This window comes from Telopea speciosissima, chromosome 2 (genome assembly GCF_018873765.1).
Source record: "Telopea speciosissima isolate NSW1024214 ecotype Mountain lineage chromosome 2, Tspe_v1, whole genome shotgun sequence".
NCBI lineage: Eukaryota > Viridiplantae > Streptophyta > Magnoliopsida > Proteales > Proteaceae > Telopea > Telopea speciosissima.
This window is the reverse complement of record NC_057917.1, coordinates 18,152,993-18,176,921: the sequence shown is the minus strand read 5'-3', so window position 1 is coordinate 18,176,921 and position 23,929 is coordinate 18,152,993. Positions and strand designations below refer to the sequence as shown.

The window sequence follows — 23,929 nt, the reverse complement described above, 5'->3', positions numbered from 1 at the left end:
TGAGCAGTCACCTAAGGCATCCCAAGATGCGTTGTGGCCTAGGCAAGGCTTAAACAACAATGTGAACAAAATCATGAACTACAATCGAAGGACCTTTTCTTCATCCAATGCAGTTCAAGGAAGAAGGTATGGTGGTACTGTTCACGTGATACTTGTTCAAAAGGACTTGGTGTGGGCCCCATTAGGCCAACTTGCATGGGTTGGAGATTTGGGACTACAAAGTACATCTTAGTAGTTACTAAATATTTAGTTTCTAATTCCATGTAATGAGTTACTTGATGGTCAAGATAGATATTAAGTAGAAGTTTCTAATTTTGTTACTTTCTATTTTGCATGTGATAGTAATGGATCCTCTAGAAGGATTCCATCCTACTTTCTATTCTAGAGTTACTTGGTAACTGAGTAGCAAGGAGAGTTTCTATTCTTGTAATCAGTTCATTTGGTATTATAAATTAAGCATATGGGGCACACTAGCCCATGAATTTGGCTTTTGATCACTTGAATGTCTTCTCTTTGGTAATGATAATGAGAGTAGCCCTTATGGTGAAGCAAGAGGCAACCCAGGGTGGTGAATCCTTGGTTTGGGAGTGGTTGTGAAGCCTTTCCCGCAGGCCATAGGTGGTAAAACCTTTGGTCATATCCCCTTCTTTCCTTTGCTTCTTCTACTTCATCTTCTTTTCTTCTTTTTCTTCATTATTCTGCAGAAATTCCAGCAACCATATTGATGCAGATCCAAGCATCCGCAAGAAGCAGCAGCCCTAAGATTAGGGCCTAGTAGTTGGAGCCATAGTTTATTTTCATACTTAGTTTATTTCAGCTTCAGTTATTTCCCATACTTAGTATTTTTTATCAGTTTAATTGTAAACTTAAATTGAACCGGTTCAGACCATGGTTCAATTTAAGTGAATTAATCCTATTGGCTGTTAGGTTGTATTTCCTATTGGTAGATAGGGAATCTTTTAAGTTTTAGCTTTTAAATTAAGTGTCCCACCCCCTCCACGATTTTAGAAGAGGAGTGATTTGGATTTGTATTAGGATTTGGGCCTACGGCCATATTATAAATAATAAATAAATAAATCGTGGGAGGCTCCCCCACAATTCAGACTTAAAAAAAATCGTTTTCTGTTGCTTCCATTACTGCTGCTGTGTTGCTCCTTTGAGAGTGCTGCCTCGTGAGTAATATCAAGGTGAAAGGGATTGGTGGATCTCCAATCGACTCCTTGCGTCTGGTAGACCGGGAGGATCCTCTTTTTCATCTCCTTGCATCTTGTAGATTGGGAGACCTTATCTTCTTCAAGCTGCTGCCTTTGAAGATTCAGTTTTCAAGTAAGTAATTTATTAGTTCTGCATTCGCCCTTCTTCTAATCCTCTAACCTAAGCCTATAAACCCCCATTATCACCTACCCCATATTTCCCATCGATCCATATTAACCCTAGGTCATCTAGAATCTGCCCTGCCCAGCCCAATTCCACCAACCAAATTCAATTTAATTTCAACCACAGCCCCCTCTCATCTCCTCCTCCACTTGACCTCAGTTTCAGACCATTCCCATCATTGCAACCCCAATTCCCCTTATCCCTCCTTAACCCTAAAACCCTAAAAATTCATCTAGACCTATCTAGCCATCCAAACCTGCCCATATCACAACCGAACCACCCCCTTACTACTCCTAACACTCGACCCAAAGCTCATCCTCAAATTCCTATCCTAAACCCTAGTTTTACTTATTTTCTTATTTCTCAAAACCCGAAACCCTAACCCTAACTTTTTTATTTTTGAATAGTCACTCAAACTTCCTTCAAACCTTCACGGTTAGCTTCCCCTAAACCTGCCTATTACTACCATATAAGACTTACCTCCATTATCATAAACCTAACCCTAGAATTGCCCTATTACATCAATTCTGCCCTACCGAACCAGTAGCTTAACAGGTCCTGATTTACCTGGCTCCTAGTAGATCCTATCATCTATCTAGGACTACATTACATATACGGTCAACCATGGCCTGTAATGGCGATTTCTAACTTATATCTTAGCTTCTATTCTTAGTCTATTGTTGCTTTTGCTTCTCATCTAATATTCTGCAGGATTTCATCAAGTATACCTCCATGCGATACTCTGTTATGTCCATTCTGTGCAACAGAATTTCAGACATGCATTCCTCTCTAACCCCTGGTCAGATGATCTTCAATTGTTAGTATGTTGTTCTACTCGTTCCCCTCTCCATTCAATCCAAGTTTGGTGTTCGTCCAACCAGCAACTTGAGAGTTCTAGTTGTTTTTCCTTGAGTTTCTAATTATGGATTTTTAGTTTCTATTTTCTATCCTTGCTTGTTTCTCCCAATCTAACAATCATCTTGCTTTGATATTTTAAGCACATAATAATCCCATTAGGGCCTCTAATTTATATTAGTTTCATCTCCATCGAATGTAGACTTGTTAGTTCCAACTCCATTTAGTTACTGCCCCTATTTCTCAGTTGTTAAGATATCAAGAGTAGGGGGTTTGTCCCTATCGTGATTACATAGTCTAGTTGCTATTTCTCTTCTATGTTTCCTACTCTAGATTAGATTCTCTTGTTTGCTTATTAGATTAGCTTCCTATTTTCTCTCCTTGGCTGACAAGGAGTTAGTTTCCCTTTCTAATGTAACTTTCTCTTGATTTTATTATAAATAAGACAAAAGGAGAAGAGACTACTCTCACGTTACTGAGAGCTAACATAGTCGGCTGCCCTTCACTTCTTCTCCCTCAATCTCTCTCTCTCTCTCTCTTCTCTTTACTTGGTACTGGTTAGACAGATCCTTGGTTTCATAACATGGTATCAAAGCATTAACCAATACCTGATTCTATCCTTGATTTTAGCTGGTTGGAGAGTCGTTTCAAGGTTCAATGGTTTGAGGTGAAACCCTGGTTCATAAACGAAGAAGAAGAACTGGGGTTTCGTATAAGTTTTGTTGAAGATTGATGTATGATAATCATACTGGATCGTTAAATCTTTGCTCTCGGCTGTTCCCATTTATCTTTGATCGTGGCTTCTGCTTCTCTACTGGTTGCGTGATACCCTGATGCAGTTCTGCTACTGTGATACCTCTGCTGTTACAGGTTCTGGTTCCTGTTACCGTCACTGGCCGAACACCTTTTTATCCTTGTTCTTGGTTGCAAATCCTTTATTTTCCTGTGGTTCTGGTTCTGCTTCGCTGTGATTGTTTATTTACCTCTACTGCTGATCAATTGAGTCTGCGAAGTTCTGGTATCAATTTTCTGAACAAGGTCTGTCATCGATGTTCAATCTCTGTTGAAGTTTATTGCTGATATCTATTACTGTTTGGTGGTACCATTGGGTCTGAGAAGAAGACCTGCGACACACCATATTGCTACTTTCCTCCTTCACCAAGCACTGCTGGTTCTACTTGTGTTATGATACAGATAGCTGGTCGTTCTTTAGGTTCCGCCTCTTGGTCGAAGGTTTTCCCTTTCGTATCGTGAGAAAGAAGAAATCTTCTTCACTGTTCTCGTTCGCTGGTTGTTACAGGTTTCAGATCTCCGCCTGATAGGTTGAAGTCGATGAGGGTATTGGATTCCGTCTCAAATCTGATCTCTGCCGCTCCTCCTTCTTTCCCTGGTTTCTCAGTTGTAAGGTTGAAGACATTCTTTCTTTTTTTATCTTGCTAGTTTTGTGCTTTGCCTTTTAAATTCATATCTTATTTTTATTCCTATATTACCCCTCCTTTCTCTCTTTATTCCACTTAGCCTATATTTTACAGCCCTTCCTAGTTTGGCCCCAGATAATAATTTGTAATCTCCATTATACCCCTTGTTCTCTACATGCCTACCAAAACCTTAAAATTTCTGGTTATTTACCAGAATGCCATTACCTTCTTAATTGGGGATGTACTTTGATCTAATTACGGTTCTGCCATTAACACTTGCTATTGTCTATTGTGTACTTGGGTGGGTCCACACTGCACCCAATTGGGTATTTTGACCCGGTTTTCGCATAACTTGGGGATTGCATGAAGTAATTACAGAAATACCATTGGACAGATATGTTTACCATATTATTATTTGGTGGGCCCTTGATCACATCAATTTGGGGTTCCCATTTTTTTGAAGATTGGCACTTGCATGACACTTATTTGCTACAGTGAGTGGAGATTGGAAATTATTTATTGTGATCTTGTTGCAGCGCTACTCATGATTATTGGATATTTTGTGAAGCTGATTATTGGTGGTCATTATTTGTCCACGTGTAATGCTACACGTGAGCGGGAGATTGAAGATTATTATTCTCTTATCTTCTCAAGTCATCAACTCAAACAATTTTATCTGAAGATGATATTCAACAACAATTCATGTTTATCTGGTCTCCAGCAACCTGATGCTGTCTGGTCCGTAGTAACCTTATGCTACATATTACCAGTGGGCCGTAGCAACCTTATGCTACATATTACCAGTGGGCCGTAGCAACCTTATGCTACAATCGTGGGTTTTGATATTGAGGCTTTCTGGCCTTGTGACCCTTGTGAGGGGTTTTGTGCCCTTTTGAGGTTTTTTGATATTGAGGTTTATGTGGTGAGCCTCCTATGAAAACCACGTGGTTTGAGTGTAAGCCAAAACACTCTTGTTGTTGATGTTGCTACTACGATATTGTGGGTTGCGGTTCGTGTTCACTACCGTCTATTTTGCTTGTTTCTAATTGGATTTGATAGGAAGATTATTATCTACTAAAATTGCTAATGGTTGGTATACTTGAGTTGATACTACTACTTGAAAGAAGTTCTCCTTGTGCTCACTGGTGTCTACCATGGTTCGAGATCTCGCCGAGTTTCTCGGTATTTCATAAAACCGAGACGAGATGACCATCGAAATACAAAAGTGCAATATCTCGGTGAGATCTCGGGTCATGGGGCATGTTTCGGGTCTCGGTTATGGGTTTTTCCCATTTAATTTAATATATTAAGAGCCATCTCGACAGAACTTGCTAATCTCGGCGAGTTCTGTCAAGAAGCCCTCTTTTACCTCTCTTCTACTCTTCATTTTTTTCATGGATTGAAGGCTTTGGAGGGTGATTTTGCTGCCAAACTAAAGATTGAAGTTCACTTTTGCAAGATTCATCAAGTTTTTGAAAGGTAAGCCATTTTCCCTAAATCTATTTTTTTCAAAAAAAATTGATGAAACCTTGGTAGATTCATGTGATTTTAAGTTATGTCACACAACTTTAGCCGATCTATCACTTGATGGAGTCCGAATTTTTTTAATATAATTTCTGGAAAAAAAAATGATTTTTTTCAAAAAAGAAATTAAAAAAATAGGATAAATACTTATTGTTTGGATGTGATTTTCATATATGTTAGATAAGTTTGGATGCTCTACAGCCTCATGGAGTCATTTTTTTTTCACCCATTAAAAAATATATTTTATTTTTCAGATTTAATAATAATATTATTAAAGTGTTTAAAAAATATATAAAATTAAGAAAAAATACCTGTTTTGCTTGAAAAATTATGCACAACATATGTACATAATGTCCAACTTCAAATGGTGTCAAATACATCATTATGTTATAATATTTTATACTTTAAGGTATAATTATTTTTAATAAAAAATGTAAATATTATTTTTAATTAAAAAATAAATACTAGGGTTAGAAAATAAATAAGAGATAGCTATTTGATTGTTCTAGTAGCTTCACATTATGTTTAATAGTTATGAATACAATACTTTAAGTGTTTAATATTTTACTTTAAGTCTGTAATAGTTATTAATACATGCTTTTTTATGTAACAGTGTAAAAAATAAGATATTTCTTACACAATGGGGGATATAGCATGGCTACATGGAGTCCCGATGTCCGAGGACAAAAAGAAGTCAAAGTGTAACTACTGTGGCAAGATTCTAAATTCTGGAGGAGCAACTAGGTTAAAGCAACATTTGTCTGGTACAGATAAGGATGTTGCCTCATGCCGAAATGTTTCGAGCCAAGTGAAACTGGCTATGGCACAAAACTTGAGAGGAGTACGAACAAATAAAGTTGAGAGGGAAAGACAACAAATAGCTTTTGATGAGGCAGTTCTAGAGAGGCCTGGTGTAGAGATCCGTGGAGGAGATGTTACTGAATATAAGCCTACAGGTGGTGAGTTCGAATCAGAGGCTGAATGGAGGATTTACCAGCAGACTTTGGCAGAGAGTAGACAAAGTTTGCATTTTGAGAATGTGAGAAGATATGAGCAAGCAAGAGGAGCTGGTGGATTTGGCTCAGCTGCACCAGTGCAAGAAGCTGAGAGGAGGAGAAGCACTGGCACAAGAGATATCCCACGGCCTCCAGCCCGACCACGAGCACATTCCCCAGATCCTATTTTTGAGCAGGATCCATCTACCTTTAGGCAACAAGATGCCTACCAACCAACCATCCCACAAGTGTTTGGTGGTAAACAAGAGGAAGCACAGAAAGCCTTTAGCAAGTTTATGCTATACAATGGCATTCCAGTTAATGTAACACAAGGAACATACTATAATGCATTCCTTGACGCAGTAGGGAGGGCTGGCCCAGGATGGAAGGGGCCTTCACCTTATGAGTTATATAATGTATACTTGCCTCAAGAGGTAGAAGAGATGAAAGAGTACATAAAGGGTCTGAAGCCAAGGTGGGACACATATGGGGTTACTCTTATGGCTGATGGTTGGACTGGACCTACTAGACAGTCCATTATAAATTTCATGGTAAGTTATAATGGGAAGACTGTCTTGAAGTCTGTCGATGCATCAAAGCATGTAAAAGATGCATCATACTTGTATAAGCTACTGAAGCAAGTGGTGGAGGAAGATATAGGAGCAAAGAACGTTATCCAAATTGTGACGGATAACGGTTCTAATTTTAAGAAGGCTGAATAGAAGTTGATGAACAAGAAGAGTAAGAGGATCCGCCTCTTTTAGACTCCATGTGCAGCACATTCCATTGATTTAATGCTGAAAGACATAGGGAAAAAAGCTTTGGTGGCTGGTGTGGTCAATAGGGCAAGGCAAGTGACCAACTTTGTATATAACCATGGTTATGCTTTAGCCATGATGAGGGAAAAATGCAAGGAGGATTTAGTGAGGCCTGGTGTCACTCGATTTGTCACCAATGACATTACATTGAAGAGCTCTCAGACGAAGGTGATAGGTCTGAGGTCTATGTTTGCAAGTGAACAGCTGTTTGGTTGGCAAGGTTCTAGGTCAGAAGAAGGGAAGGCAGCACAACAAACCATTAAAAGTGATCAATTTTGGAAGGACTTGCATAAAGTTGTTGCCATATTAGAGCCAGTGGTGCCAGTACTAAGGATGGTTGACACGGAGAAGAAGCCTACCTTGCCCCACATATATGCTGCCCTGGAGAAGATGAAGGAAATGGTCCGAGCTGCAATACCCCGAAGTGTTCGGTCATACATTAACATCATTGATGAGCGGTAGGAGAAGCACTCATCCATTGCATAAAGCTGGTGAGTTCAACACTTCAACATACTTTACACTTTATATGAGTTTTTACATTTACATATTCAAAACTCAAAAGTATTAAGTCACTAACAAGTTATATTTGTGGTTTCCCCTTTACTAGCATACTATTTGAATCCAAAGTACCAGTACTCGTATGATCTTGGGCTAGACACAGATTTGTTAGTGGCAGTTCAAACTGTTATTGAGAAGTTGGAGCCCAATGCCAAGACACAAGCTGACTGCAATGACGAGGTGAGAGTATGGGACTTTGGTAGCAAGTAAAGGAATGTAATTACTAAATAGCAAATACTAATGCCTCTAACAATGTTTGAAATTTAAAATGAAAATAGATCAAATTCTTTAGAGAGGCCTCACCAAGTTTCAGTCGAAAAGCTGCAGTGGAGGGTAGACAAAAGTCAGACCCTGGTAGGTGGCATGACATTACATTTATGAATTATAATTTTATCCCTTTAGAATGCACATATTCTTAATATTCTATGTCTATAATGCAGCTGACTGGTGGGTGCTTTATGGTACAAGTTCACCCAACCTGAGGAAGATAGCAGTGAAAGTACTCTCACAAACTTGTTCATCCTCTGGGTGCGAGCGCAACTGGAGTACATCCGCATTGACACTCAAAGAGGCAGAACAGATTGGGTAGTCAACGACTAGAGCAGCTGGTGTATGTGCATTATACAATGAGACTAAGGATGAGGCACATACGTGAAGAATTTGAGACCAATGGCAAAGATCCCATCGAACTAGCCAACATATTCCAGGAGGACTCTGATGATGAGGATCCCCTATTCCAGTGGGTGAGGGATCGTGGTGCACCAGATATGGATGAATCTGGAGGTAGGCCCGACCAGGAATTAAGTCTCGGACCATATCATATCGTCTCGGCCGATACGTCACAGTATCGGTCGTGGTTGATACGATACAGGTCGAGACGTATCTTTTTTTTTTTTAAATGCAAATGTCTCGACTGTATCTAGACTTATCGACCGATACGTACCGATACGATACGTATCGATACAGACGAGACTTTTTTAAAACATTATTTTATTATATTTAAAATAGCGATACGTATCAAGACGTATCGAGTCTATGTATCGACCGATACATATCGATACATATCGAGACGACTCAATACGTATGTTAACTTAAAACCCACATGCCCAAGTCATTCTCAGAACAGAAAATCGAGCTCCTCGCAGGCTGGCGGAAAAAACCTGGTTCCAGCTTTGAGAAATCCATCAAAAAACATATCTAAACTTGGTTTTTGGGTAAGATTTGTTGAGGGCTTTCATTCCTTTGCCAAAAACGACCCTAAAGGAGTTGAAATCTCATCATTTGGTGCATCTAACAGCCCACATTCGAAATAAAAAGGTGTTCTTGAAGGGAAAGGTAAGTTTTTTGAAAAAAACTTGATTCTTTTGATTAAAGCTTTGATTTTTGGTATGTTTTTTGGTATGAATCAAAAGGAATATGTTAAACTAACATAGAAATTGCATTCTTTGTATACATTTACAAAGATTTGAGTTCAAAATCCATGTTTCTTTGCATTTTTTACCCAAAACCGAAAATTCCTTCTTTAAAATGATTTTTTTATTATTTTCTTCTAAAATTTAAAACAAATGCTAATGTATATAATATATGTAGTACATTATGTATAGATCTATGACATCCCAATAAGATTATACATTTATCCTAAAATCTGTATTTTTTTTTATTTTTTGGGTATTTTCTGAATTTATAAAATACTTAAAAAAATGTCAAAAATCATGATTTTTCCATCTATACTCTTTCATTATAGTTTGATAAAATGTATAATTGGCTGAAGACCCTTACAGACATGACTTTGATCCACCCCGACATTCTTTATGGCAATAGAGTGACTCTACATGTAAGAAATTTCATGTTTTAATCTTTTATAACAATTTCAAAGTGTTGCACTTGTCTGGTTATTGATTATTCACAATTCTTAGTATATATGCATGATAAATGACACAAATTGCTTGTTTATATTGTTTTTATTGTCCAAAAGTGTATTTCCATGTGTATTTTGATCATTTTCATACGTTTCTGCACCGATCGATACGTATCTCTGATCCGATACGATACGATACGTCTCTTAAAATCGCCCGACCGATACGATACCCGATACCGATACTTAAATCCTTGGGCCCGACTCCACCATTGCGTCCGTAACCGGTACAGATGTTGAGGACTATATGTCGCAAGAGGGGCGTGCACATTCAGAGTCACCGAGACCTTTTGAGGCTGCAACAGGAACTGCTCCTGATGATGATGATGATGATGGTGATGGTGATGACCCTGCTAGTGGTGGTGGTGGTGGCATGCAGAGTGGTGGTTATTATGATGATCGTCATGAGGGGATGCGCGAGCAATACCAGCATGAAGTGGGAGCGTAGGAGGACCCTGTGCGTTACACAGGTGAGTCTTAGTTTACACATGCTACACAAGATCAAGACCATGGTGGCCACAGTAAAACGTACAAGAGAAGGACGGGTCGCAAACACAACCAACCTCAGCATGATGACACGAGTATGAACACCATGCTAGCAAGTTTTGGAAGCATGAGTATGGATACTGGTAGTGAGAATCAGTCGTGGCATTCATCTCAGCCTCATCATCACTATGATTATGGCCCAGAGAGCACCCGTTCTGAATATAGTGCCTATGGTCAGTTTGGCCAGTCAACACATAAGTTTGACAATCAAAGCATTGGGTCTAGTATTGGGCCCACATTACCAGTCCCATACATGCCTCAATATGATAGTAGCAGAAGCAGTGGATCTTACACTTCATGGCAACCGCCTCACGCCACATGGCAACAGCTATACCCTAGGATAGGGGCCTTGCTATATGTGGATGACAACTCTTATATGAATGCTGTGGAGAACTATATGCAACAGTGGAGCAACAATATGTCATGGGCACACTATGTGGGACAAGTGGGGAATGAATATGTGATTCAATCTCATTTTATGTGATGATAGTTGTAAGTTGTAACATTGTTAAACTTAAACAATTTGATGTATCACTTTAACATTTGTAATGCTTATTAAGTTGTTTTACTATTAATTGAATGTTTTGCTAGCTTTCTATTACTAAATTATGTCATTAATGTATAGAGTATGGTATTTTAGTACATCGTCGCCTACCAACTTAGAGTCCGATGTAAAAGTCCTATTTGGACTTTGTTTTTGCAAAATCTGATAATGCCATTGTGTTTAAATGACCTAAAATAGGCTGAATACCAACTTTCAGACCCAAAATAGGTCTAAAACTTGGGATGTAAACGGATCGGATTCGGCTCGAATAATGCTATATCCGCATCCGCATCCGCATCCGATTAGCTTTCGGACGGATTTGGATAGTGCTACACGGATACAGACACGAATACGGATCGGATATTTTATCCGTTTACATGTAAATATAGCTTTTCGGCTAGCTATAGCCTATCCGTATCCGTATCCATATCAGTTTAGCTTTCAGACGGATTCGGATAGTGTTAAACAGATACAGACACGAATTCGGAAACGGATTTTGGCTATTCATTTACATCCCTATCTAAAACCCACCGAGATGGGGTTTCGAGTCGGAAAAAAAAAAAATTGCAAAAACTCGCCGAGATCTCGCGCCGATCTCGACACGACTCGGTTTTTGCCTGGGCCGAGATGGCTCCGAGACCCGAGTTTTCGAACCTTGGTGTCTACTACTATTGTTTATGCTCAAGACTGGTGCAGCTCTTAATCTATGTTCTTGTTATTCCAAGCTGGAGCTTTTTGATTTATGTATACTCCAGCTTCAGGGGGAGTGTTAAGATATCACGAGTAGGGGGTTTGTCCCTATCATGAGTACATAGTCTAATTGCTATTTCTTTTCTATGTTTCCTACTCTAGATTAGATTCTCTTGTTTCCTTATTAGATTAACTTCCTAATTTCTCTCCTTGGCTGACAAGGAGTTAGTTTCCTTTTCTAATGTAACTTTCTCTTGATTTTATTATAAATAAGACAAAGGGAGAAGAGACTACTCTCACATTACTGAGAGCTAACATAGTCGGCTGCCCTTCTCTTCTTCTCCCTCAATCTCTCTCTCTTCTCTTTACTTGGTACTAATTAGACAGATCCTTGGTTTCGTAACATCAGTTTTCTGGTTCACTGTGACTCTGGTTTGTCATAGGTTAGCCAGTGTTTGTTACTTCAGCTTAGCTTACCTTATCAATTGGTATAGTATTTTCTGTCCCCCTCCTTGTTAGAATCATACATAGTTGACACCATCCATCCATCATCATCATTTCAGAACGGATCTCTACTAAAAATAATTCAATATTTCATATAAAAGTTACATCCCAAATTTGTCCATCCAGCCCACAACAAAAGAACCCTGCATACCAAAACACAGCCTGCAAGGTTATCTCATTTAAGTTTCTTGCATCACCACATCCACTATATTATAACTATGTATTGAAAGGAAACAGTCCCTTGCACCACTTTTTTTGGCTTTTCAATTTCTAGAAAATCAAAAGATTATATATCATAGTTTTTCCTAGGTTAATTTCTTAAAAATCCATCAAAGATAAATAAAAGAATATACCGTAGTTTAGGAATGTAATCCTCTCCTTTAATATCTTCTTTCCTACTTTTACACTCTCCACAAAAAAAATCTCTCCATCCTTGCATATCCTTGTCCCCCACCGACCACACAGATAACACCTCTCTCTCGCGCCTATGTGTAGTGTGTGTGCACACACATGTAACACCCATGCATTGCACGAGGTGTTTTTTAGTAATCACATATAGAACTCCTCACTTGTCTCCACAAGGAAAATCTCCAACACCTCTCAAATTCCAGGTTACAACTTAACTTTGATTTCATCAGAGAGGCAGAGATACTGAAATCCCAACACCACTCTCTGTCCTCTTTTTTCTACTAGAAGAAATTTTTTTCTTTTAGGTTTTTTTTTTCTTTCTTATTCTCTGCACCTTCCAAAAGTTCTTTAATCTCCCATACCTTTACTCACTCAACCGCCTTTCTTTTGTTTAGCGGGTGTATCTACTATCTCCTTGTGATAAATACTTAATCATCACCTTACCAAGCATTCTTGAATTCAACCAATGAAAGACAAAGTAATATCTGCCCATCATTCAGATGAAACACAGCAAGAGGTAACCATGATACATGTAGTTGGGATAAGGCTATGTTGTTGTTGCTATTGAAAATCATACCGCTCAAGAACATGGTTCAAAGAGCAAGAAAGGAAATGACAATCAAAGAAAGACTTACAGAATAGCAGGTGCTTTCAAAAATGCACGCGCAAGTGCCACACGTTGCTTTTCACCCCCACTTAACTGTAAGGAAAGAAAATTATTCAGCGCGGCTCAAAAGCAGCTTCTAAAAAGTACACTGGCAAAAAAACTTTTCTTTATTTCCTAAAATATCTACTTCTCTCTTTGAAAATTGGTAGCAACAAGATGGAGATCAGCAACTCCCTATGAGGTTAACTTTGTCCTCTACATGTATTATAATAAATGGATATATACCCAGAGTATGTTACTCAAAATCTGCAATCAGCGTTTAGACTTTAGCATTGGCCAAGATACCAAGATACTGACTGTTCAAAGATTAAGAAGGTAGTTTATTATTTTTCACACACATACACACACAAAAGCATGAATGAACGTAAACAAGGTTTAAAGTATCGGTATCGGGTATTTTATTGGAAGGGTGCTTTTTAAGAGACGTATTGTATCTTATCGGAGAGACGCAAGATACGCATGGAAATGTTCAAGAAACGCATGGATGTGCTTAGGATTACATGTAAAATACAGTTTTGAAGCATAAACACCATATTATGAAATATGAAATAAATCAGTTTGATGCAAGGATTTAAGTCGTTTTTTACCTAATCTAATGATGCATAACCCCAAAAAAAAAAATGCCTGCAACTTTACCTCTTTTTGCCCAAATCTGATTTGATCCGTGATTTGAACACTGTAAATCCCCAAAACTTGCTGAAATGGTGATTATTATGGTCGTTTTTTATGCTAGATGATTTCTCCCAACTCAGACCAAAGAGAAAAACAAGTTTCCAAGGCCTTTGGTTGCTCTCGCTTTCGTATCTCACTCATGGTTTCTGTTTTGCAGGTTTGAAGGAGGCGTATCGATTATCTCTTTACCAGTATCGATCCATATTGGTCCCGTATCTACCCGTAACGATTGATACAGGGAAGATACAAATCATTTTTTTAAAATAAGTATCATATCAGTGGATACACACCGACACTGATGTGTATCACCCGATACAGTACAATATGCACCGATACTTAAAACCCTTAACGCAACTGTCCTTTTTTTGGCTCAAGGAAAATAGATAGATAATTAACACATGTTACAGGTTGCAATTCTCAAACCCAACCAAACTCAAAACCAACTGATGAATTGTGTAGTCTCAATTTTGCCTTTACCAGCCTGTTTGATAAACATGCATGGCCAAGTTGGGAAATATAGTTCTCATCACCCTACCTCCATACAAATAAACATGGCTGACCTAGTCTGGCTGAACCCTCCCTCCCTGCTAACCTAGTTGAACCCTTGCTAGTGTTGGGTATGCTCTTTCCAACTCATTTCATCATAGGGAGGGTTCAGCTTAGACATACAATCCTCACATCCTACCTTGACCCAACCATACGCACCCCATTTAATCACAAGATAACATCTAACCTTGAGTCCTCTTTCCCCAACCACAGTTGAATATTTTTCTGGGAAGTTCATGATTGTGTCATGGATAGCAGCACGTCGAGCAGCATCATACACCTGAATGTTCAAATCAGAAATAAAAAAAAATTTAGGCTACAGCTATGGAAGTTGGATGATTAAATCAACGGAACAACCCATCATTAACCTCCTCTTCCGTTGCTGAGAGGCGACCATAATGTATGTTGTGGAATATCGTATCATTGAAAAGCACCTGTACATGAATAATCAAATTACAGTACTTATCCAAAGAAGAAATGATCGAACTAATCAAATGGATTACAAACATGAAAATTATACATTGAAAAGGTTCAAAATTGTAATGAACAAATTCATTTAGAAAGATGATGAAGAGACATCATGTTATTGTGTCAGTAAACTTACAGTGTCTTGTGGTACAACACCAATAGACTTCCGTTGACTCTCCAATGTTACATCTCTTATATCTTGGCCATCTATTTTGATCTGTCCAATAGTCGATTACAAGTGGTTACTTGGGGGATAAATAATGATAGTTCATCCAGCTCAGCCTTCAAGAATATATCAAAATAACTGTTATAAATTGAGCTTTTACAAACCAAATTTGCTACGAGAAGGAAAATTATTGACTGACAAGATCCATAACATTAAAAATGAACATTTGTTAGAACAAATTTGTCTCAAGCTCCATAAATTGCTTACATTTTAAAGATGAAGCAAGAAAAGGTTACTTGTATGTTTTAGGAGCAGAGTGTAAAACAGCCAATCATTCCATACAATTTGGATGGAAAGGGATAAAAAAAAAATTGAACTACCATGACATTTAATATGAAACAAGCTAATAACATTTCAGGAAGTTTTCAGAAAGAAACAGTACATATTCAGGGGGCGAAAAGGGAATCGCCAACAAAAGCTGAAAAATGAAGACTTATAATAAAATAAAAAATTAAAAAATGAAAACCAATTGAAATTGGAATTAGAGAAACTGAAGATCACTACAAGATTTGAACCCTGGGCCATGATAGTAATATCCTTCTGAGTTGTCTCTCTACCGACAATGCATTCTATAAATGCTGCAAATTGGAGTGATACATCACTATTCAAGACATGGTCCTTGTTACATACTGTATATGCACTAAATTACTAGTGAAAAAGTAAAAAAAAAAAAAAAAAAGATACATGTAATATAGCTTCTTATGTGTTTTGTAGACATTAGTAATTGTAACGCATGCCACCTAAATGGTTCTCTAGATATAAACTAACATAATAAAACATAGAAAGATGGAGTTGTATTGGAATTTGGTAGCATATTTTACTAGTATGAGACAACCGTAAAAGCGAAAGAGAAGTATTGATTCTTACACTTCCGGCTTGGACATCAAAAAATCTGTAGAGCAATCTAAGTATGGTTGACTTACCTGCACATACAAGTTATGATGAATACAAATGATGGGGGAAAGAAACTAAGAACAGCAACACAAAAATAGTTCTTACAGTAAGCAAAAGTTTCATTTATTTAGGCATGGGCATAATGTCCTTGCTTACTAGAAGTCGAGAAATGAAATTGCTACAACGAGGGAGATTGAAAATTATGTCATCCATTGAATTAGAATGGGTTGGATGTACTGGAGAGGTACTTTGGTCTGATTGGCATGATTGGCACACATTGAAATGGAAGGGAAACTTTAAAGACCTGCTATGCTTTCCCCCAAAAATAGATAAAAAGTGTAGTTGAGATATGGATATTGAGATGGCTGAATGGCAAGAGTGAAGACTTTTAGGGATAGAAGGGCTGAATGGCGAGAGAATGTTAGAACTTAGAAGGGAAGAAGCACTATTACCCATTTCAGACTCTCCTCTTGAATCCAGGAACGAGATTCTTCTCTTCATTCTCTTCAACTGTCCCCACCTTCTTTTGAAATATTTTTCCTTTTGTACAGTAAGGTATGCAAATAGGATTTATATTATCTTAATCCTATCATACCTTATCTATTTTTTTGTTGACGTTTACTAAAATCTTCTACCCTTTAATAAGATCAGAATTACTGAGTTATTGAAAAATTCAATTCTAGGAGCTAAGGGTGTCAAAATGGAACCGAATCCGAATATCGGAACCAGAACCAACCGTTTACGATTGAACCGAACCGCACCACATAAAAATGATCCGTTTTGATTTTATAGCTTCTCTTTCTGGTTCGGTTTTGATTTGCACCGTAAAACCGACGGTTCTAAACCGAATAGAAACTGGTATCTCTCACTTGAATACTAGTCCATGCATCAATTAGGTTAATTAATAAAATAATGATTAATTTAATAATCAACAATTGTTGCATCATACTTGAAACATAAAACAAGTAAAATATCTTGGGACTATCTATATATAATATGTATGTTCAAGTACGTATTGAAAATGATGGGTCATGTTATAATGGATTAACAAAACCCTACAAGCTGCTCAGAGGCATATGCCAGTCCAATAAAATCTAATCTCAGCACATATACTGCCAAGTCCCCTTGATATATTCTCCTATTTCTTTCCTTCCATAAACCTCAACAGAAAAACGGGATTGGCTTCCATAGAATGTGTTCTTCGTCATATACAAGTCATGTGTAATCGGCTGGGTCTGAAAACAGACTTCTGATAGGAGTAACCGAACCAAAGGTGGAGAGATTGCAAACCAAGTACAGAATGTCAAGGAGGAACTTGATGTTGACCTGATGGTAGCGCCACTCTCTCCGGCCATCCCACCTCCCTCCACCACCTCTACCAACCCCCCCCCCCCGCCTCCTCCACCACGTCTATTGCCTCTCCTACCGGCATTCCTGCCCATACAAACAACTGGGCTAACCACCTCTTCCACCGTGAATCATCCCCTTCTGCAACTTCCCTCCACTTTGTCCCACCTTCTTCCGAGAATGGCGCTACTTACGCTCACTGTCCTAACAGCCTGCTAGCCCCTGAAATCAACAAATGGAATGACTGTCTTGTAGGTCACTTCCTTGGGTCCAGACCCCCCTTCAATATCGTCAAAGCTTCCCTTTCCAAGCAATGGAAAGCTCCAGGAGAACTAGACCTCTTCCTTCTTGATAATGGAGTCTTCATCTTCAAATTTTTCTCCTCTGATGTCAAAGCTCGAGCCCTTGCTGGTGCCCCTTGGATGGTTGGTCCCAAACCAATTTTCCTTCGCCAATGGACTCCACTCATTCAGCTCCACAAGGTCGACCTCAGGTCCTCAGCACCATTCCCTTGTGGATCACCCTCCCTGGCCTTCCGGTGCACTATTGGAGTCAAGAGAGTCTCAACCGGCTTGGCTCAGTCATTGGTGTTCCGCTGTATTCTGACGATCGCACTTCCAAGCTGCTCCGGCTATCTTTCGCCCGTATCTGCGTCGATATCTCTGCTGACGTTCCTTCTGTCCCCTCGCACACCTCTGATGATCCCGCTTTTCCCCAGCATCCCATTCCCGATGCCCTGAGTTCTCGTGGAAGATCCACCTCCCGTCGCAAATCCTCCCGCCGGCGCAAGAACTTTCGTCAAGCTGTAGCCTTGCCGGAGAAGTCTACTAGAAGAGATGACCAGATGTCAGCCTACTCTGAGGAACCTGCTGCGCCTCTGTGCTCTGGGCCGGTCTGCGCTGCTTCTCGAGAAAAAAAGTCTCTGTAGTATGAGCCCCTGCCCTCTTCATTGGCCTGCAAAGTCTGTGGTCTGGCTATTTCTAGCTCTTCACCAACCCTTGCCAGCACCTCGGTTGAAGCGATTTCCACTATGATGACTCTCGAGCCTGCCACGAGCTACCTGGACTATGAGGCTGCTGCTGATCGTGGAAGATCTTTGCCAAGATCTGTCTCTATCATTGAACACTTGAATCATGTCTTGCCGCTTCAAGCTTCCTCTGCTGCTGTCGATGTCTCTGCCCTGGAAGATCCGGTCAATGGTGCCTTCTTCGGAAATGGAAGCTCGCCTCCTAAGCTTTCGTCAAGTTTGCTTCCCCCCCCCCTTTCAACCCTTATCCCCTTTTAGCAGATCCCCTCCCCTTCCACCTTTTCCCAATACCCAATTACCCCCCTTGCTTCCTAATCCCTCTCTTTTCACCCCCCTGACCCCTCTCTCTCATCCGCTGCCATGTGTCCTCTCAACTTAAATTCCAACCTTATAACCTCTTGCCCTATACTTCTTGGCCCACCTGCTTCTGGGCCCACTGTTTCTTTACATTCCCCTTTTTCTCCTATCAAGCCCACGCCCATCCAAGCCCATTCACCCTCTCCCTGGCCCATTAGTCCCAAAGACCTTTTAACCACCACTAATACCTCCCCTTCTAGGCCCATCTGCCCCCTCAAGGCCACCCGTCCCTCTAAACCCACCAATTCCAAAGCCCGTAATCCCTAAACTAAACCCATTCCTGTTAAGCCCACCCATTCATCTAAGGCCACCTGTTCTAAAGCCCTTAAACCCTCCTCTAAACCCATCCCCCTTAAACCCACCCACTCCAACCTTAGAGCCTTCTTCCCTCCGCAACCGAACCCTCAACTCCTACTTTGCATACAATCTTCCCATCATTACTCCCCCTGCTCATCTCATCCTAGCCCATCTCCCTAACTCTCCTACCCGGCCTCTCTTAACCCGGTCCACATCTGACTCCCTCTTCCCCACCACTCCTGTGGACCCCCCTCTTGCTCCCCTAGACATCCCGATGCCTGTCCCTTCACCCGTAGTTCGCCCCCCAGCCCATTGGTCTTGCTAAACCCTCCCCTCCTTAGCGCCCTTATGTTCGCGACCCGGCTATTGTCTTCTCCCGCAGACGATACCGAAGTGTTCCCCCTAGGTACTCCCTGCCCCCTACCCTCTAGTTATGTCCACTGGTTTCATTTGGAACGTTAGGGGCCTTAATTCCCTAGCCAAGCATCATGAAATCAGATCGTTCATCAATGCCTCCCACTCTTCCTTTTGCGCTCTTCTGGAGACCCGAGTCCTACATGAGAATTCCTCCCGTATAGTTGCTTCTATAGCCCCTTCTTGGTCCATGCTTTCCAATTACAATCACTCCCCTGATGGACGCATCTGGGTCCTCTGGAATCCCTCCAAAATTCATATTTCCATCTCTCACTCCTCCTCCCAACTCCTTCACCTCCATCTCTCATTCCCTAACTCCCCCTCCTCCATCTTCCTCTCAGTGGTCTATACTCACAATCTGGCTACTGATCGTTTAGCCCTTTGGAATGATCTCTCTCTCCTCAAATCTGGGATTAACTCCCTCCCTTGGGGTGTGGGTGGTGATTTCAATGTGGTTAGATTCCAATCTGAAAAATTCGGAGGCCGGCCCATTGACCTCCCCTCTGTCAATTCCTTCAATGATTGCATTGAAGACCTCGGTCTTGACAACCTCCGGTGGTCGGGGCTCCCCTCACTTGGCACAATAGAAGGATTGGCCCTGAGCGGGTTGCTTATAAGCTTGACCGCCTTCCCATTAATGACTCCTGGCTCTCCACCTTCCCTCACTCCCATGCTACCTTTCACCCTCAGGGCCTATCTGACCACTGTCCCTGCCAAATTCTCATCCAGCCCTATTCTTCTTTTGGCCCTAAGCCATTCAAATTTTTTGACATGTGGTCCTCCCATGCCGACTTCCAATCCACCGTTCTTCAAGCCTGGCGCCCCCCGTCTATTACCCTTCCCTTCCCCTCCTCGCCTTTGCCTCTAAGCTCCCTCGCACCAAAGCGGCCCTCAAGCGCTGGAATCTTTCCACTTTTGGCAACATTCCTTCCCGCCTCTCCTCCTGCCGTTCTGAGTTAGCCCGCATTCAGTCTTCCCTCCAACAAGACCCCTCTCTTCTGGATCTTGCTTTGGAGGAGAAAAAGCTTTCTGAGGAGCTCGCCTCCCTCTCCCTCCTCGAAGAAAGCTTTCTGCGTCAAAAGTCCAGAATCAAGTGGCTCGAGCTGGGAGACTCGAACTCTGCCTTCTTCCACCGCTCTTTGCGAGCCAGGCTTAGTTCCAACTCTATCACCCAACTCATCTCTGCTGATGGGACCCCTATTTCCTCCATCTCTGGGATCAAGGCCGAAGCTGCCTCCTCCTTCTCTTCTCTTTTCAATCCCTCTTTGCACCCCATTTCCCCCCTTCCCCCTAATCTCATCAACAAATTTGTCCCCCCTTCTCTTTCGGATTTCCTTCTGTCTATCCCCTCGGATGACAAAATCTCCATCGCCATTCTCTCCCATAAAGCCAACAAAGCCCCTGGTCCTGATGGCTTTAGTATGGGTTTCTTTCTCAGTTGCTGGGACTCAATCAAAGGAGAACTCTTCAAAGTCATCCGCAGTTTTTTCTTCAAACCCAGTCAACTTGCCCAAATCAATCAAACCTTCCTCTGTCTTATTCCCAAATTGGATGGAGCCTCTTCCTTGACTGATTTCAGACCCATCTCATTATGTAACCTCCTCTACAAGTTCATCGCAAAGATCCTTGCCAATAGGATCCAGCGAGTCATCTCTGATCTGGTCAGCCCTAATCAATCCGCTTTCATCTCGGGCCGAAGCATCGCGGACAATATCATCCTTTGCTCTGAGATCGTTCGTGGCTTTGATCGCAAATCCCATTCCCTTGTTGCTCTCATGAAGATTGATCTGCACAAAACCTTTGATTCCATCCGTTGGGATTTCATCTGCAACGTGCTCACCCAAATGGGATTCCCCAATGCTTTTGTGCGATGGATTCTTGCCTGCATCTCCTCCCCCTCATACTCTGTCCTTGTCAATGGCTCCCCTGCCGGGTTTTTGAAGTCCTCAGCTGGCATCCGCCAAGGCTGCCCCCTCTCCCCCTTCCTTTTCTCTCTCTCCCTTGAAGTCCTCTCTACGAACCTCCAATCCAAAACTGATCTCCATCTCATTTCCCCCATCCCCAAATGTAAGCGCATCAACCTTACCCACCTGGTCTTCGCTGATGATCTGATGATTTTCTCCAAGGCCACCCCCTCCTCTATTGCTGCCATCATGGACTCTCTCCACCTTTTTGAGGATCTTTCTGGGCTCCGTATCAACCTCCTTAAATCCAAGCTCTTCCTCGCTGGGATCCCTGAGACTGATAGAGATTCTCTTCTCCGTCTCACTGGCTTCTCTCTCGGCTCCCTCCCTGTCAAACATCTTGGTCTGCCGCTCATCCCCGCCAGGCTCTCCAGCCATTATTGCACCTCCATGCTTGATAATATCCGCAAGCGCCTCCAGCTCTGGAAAGGCAGACTTTTATCCTATGTGGGTAGGCTTGAATGTATCAGATCGGTCCTTCAATCTTCCTACATTTACTGGTGTGGCATCTTCGCCATCCCTAAAGCCACCATCAAAGCTATTGAGAGCCTTTTCTGCGCTTTCCTCTGGAAAGGGAAAGAAACCTCTAAATTCCTGCATCCAATCAGTTGAAAATCAGTCTGTCTTCCCAAAGCTGAAGGTGGCCTTAGCATCCGCCGCATTCAGGACTCCAACATTGCCGGAATCCTCAAGCTCATCTGAAAAATCTATTCCAAGCACGATTCCATCTGGGTAAACAGGGTCTACTCCCATCTTCTTAAGAATGACTCCATTTGGACTGCTCCTCTCCGCCGGGACGCGTCTTGGGTTTGGCGTAAGATCCTCCTTCTCCGGCCTTTTGCCCTTACAGCCATCTCCTCCGCAATTGTTAATGGCTCCTCTACCTCTCTCTGGCTTGACCCCTAGCATCCATTAGGCATCCTTTACAATGTCTTTGGCCCTAAAGCTGTCTATACTTCTGGCATCCCCAAATCTGCCCCTCTGGCCATCATCATTTCGTCTAGTTCCTGGTCCCCTCCCTCTCCCCTTCCCCCTATCCTAACCCAAATTTGGCCTACCCTCCCCCCATTAACCTACCCTCTCCTGCCAATAGGGACATGGCAATTTGGCTTCCCTCCCCCTCTGGTCGCTATACCACTAGGTCAGCTTGGAACCATGTCCGTAACCCTTCCGCCCCCGTCCCCTGGCACAACCTAGTCTAGTTCAAAGGCTCCATCCCTCGCCATAGCCTTACAGCCTGGAGGTCGCTCCACCTTTGCCTTCCTACCCAAGCCTTTCTCCTGCACCGTCACATCCCCGTCCATCCCTCTTGCACCTTTTGCTGGAATGGTTTTGAGGACACTGCCCATCTCTTCTTTGCTTGCCCCTTCTCTTCCACCATCTGGAAAAAAGCCCTTTCTTCCATCTGGTACCGAAGCAGGAGACACCTTCCATTTGACCGGAAATGCATCTGGTTGACCAACGCTTTTAAAGGCAGCACCATCTGTGATAGTATTGGCAAACTTGTTTTCGGCTCGGCTGTCCATCGTATTTGGATGGAGAGGAATCTAAGGAGATAGACTTCCAAATCCAGATCTTTCGACTTGATTTGGAAAGACATCTCCTTCGAAGTTTCCTCTAAGATCAGCATTATCCCTCACCGTTCCTTCATGGATACCCCAAGGAACAGGCACATTGTTGTTACCTGGGGTCTGGATAGTAGTTTGTTGCAGTCCCCTTCTAGTTTACGGAGGACTTGACCTCTTTCCACCCCCCCCTTTTTTCCCCCTTTCCTCCTGCCCCCCCTGGGGTTTGGTAAAATATACTTGTTCACCAAAAAAAAAATAAAAAATGAATGGAATAGTTTGTTTATCATGTGAGAATGGAGAAGGAAAAACAAGAAAGGAAAACATGGAACAGGAAGGAAAAGAAGGATGGGTGAAGATAGGGATATGTTTTATATTATCACGTAAGGGTGGGAAATAGGATGAGTGGGGGAGATCGGGAAAGAATGGACAAACACGGGAATATACAGGATTTGAAAAAACTGAGGTTGTCTTCATTATTGTTTCCTAAAACTGGCACCATAAACCGCATGTAAACCGGTTGTGAATCGGATAACGAAAACCGAATAGAAACCGGTAAAACCGGAACGTATGCAAAACGATTCTGATTTTGGTTGATTCATATCTGGTTCGATTTTGATTTCACCTTGTCAAAATGTAAACCACATTGGAACCGGATTGAATAATCGGAACCGCGACAATTGACACCCTTACTAGGAGCACATCACCAGAAGAAATTTTATAACTGAAGTGCAGAATTGCCATTTCACAGCAGCCATCAAGAATATCAAGTTATCAACAAAATTGCCAAAAAAGATGGTATTTAGGCATCTAATATTGGGGGCTATTGGTCTGAAGTCTGAAACTTGTCACTTAAAAAAGGTTAACGGAGACATTCAGCCCATTTAAGGCTTTAAGCCACCATCCATCTACCACGTGTTAGAAATTAGGGTTATAAAATTCTTCATGTGATTAGAAATCCTATCCTGAAGTTTTCCCAATTTTATATGCTACATTGCTAGCAAGTTTTCAGTATTTGCGGTAAAACCTTGCTGTACCACAAAGAGATTATCAGAAAAACCCTACATAGACGTGGGAACATATCACAAAAGGACTAAGAAAATTCCTCTTCGAGATAACGTTGCAATGCCTTGAAACCAAAGAATTGTGACAATTTCATGACCTTACCACTGCCACTTGTTCCAACAATAGCCACACTTTTTCCTGCTGGTACACTGAAAGAAACCCCATCAAGAATCCTCCGTTCGGTCAAGTATCTGAAAATTTAGAACAAAGAAAACAGTAAAAATTAAGAAGATTTGACTAAGTCAATGATACAATAGTTGTCAAGGCG

The 23,929-nt window shown here is 41.4% G+C and overlaps 1 protein-coding gene across 1 annotated transcript in view; it reads right to left on the bottom strand.

Annotated features, from left to right (window-relative positions):
* Positions 1-23,929, bottom strand: part of LOC122651984 (ABC transporter B family member 25, mitochondrial) — an 83,419-nt gene that overhangs the window by 6,285 nt on the left and 53,205 nt on the right. The window contains exons 13-18 of the mRNA XM_043845594.1: positions 23,764-23,852; positions 15,599-15,654; positions 14,642-14,722; positions 14,406-14,471; positions 14,225-14,317; positions 12,788-12,852 (exon numbers count right to left, since the gene is read on the bottom strand). Of these exons, the coding sequence (XP_043701529.1) occupies positions 12,788-12,852; positions 14,225-14,317; positions 14,406-14,471; positions 14,642-14,722; positions 15,599-15,654; positions 23,764-23,852 (450 nt within the window). The remainder of the gene's footprint in view (positions 1-12,787; positions 12,853-14,224; positions 14,318-14,405; positions 14,472-14,641; positions 14,723-15,598; positions 15,655-23,763; positions 23,853-23,929) is intronic.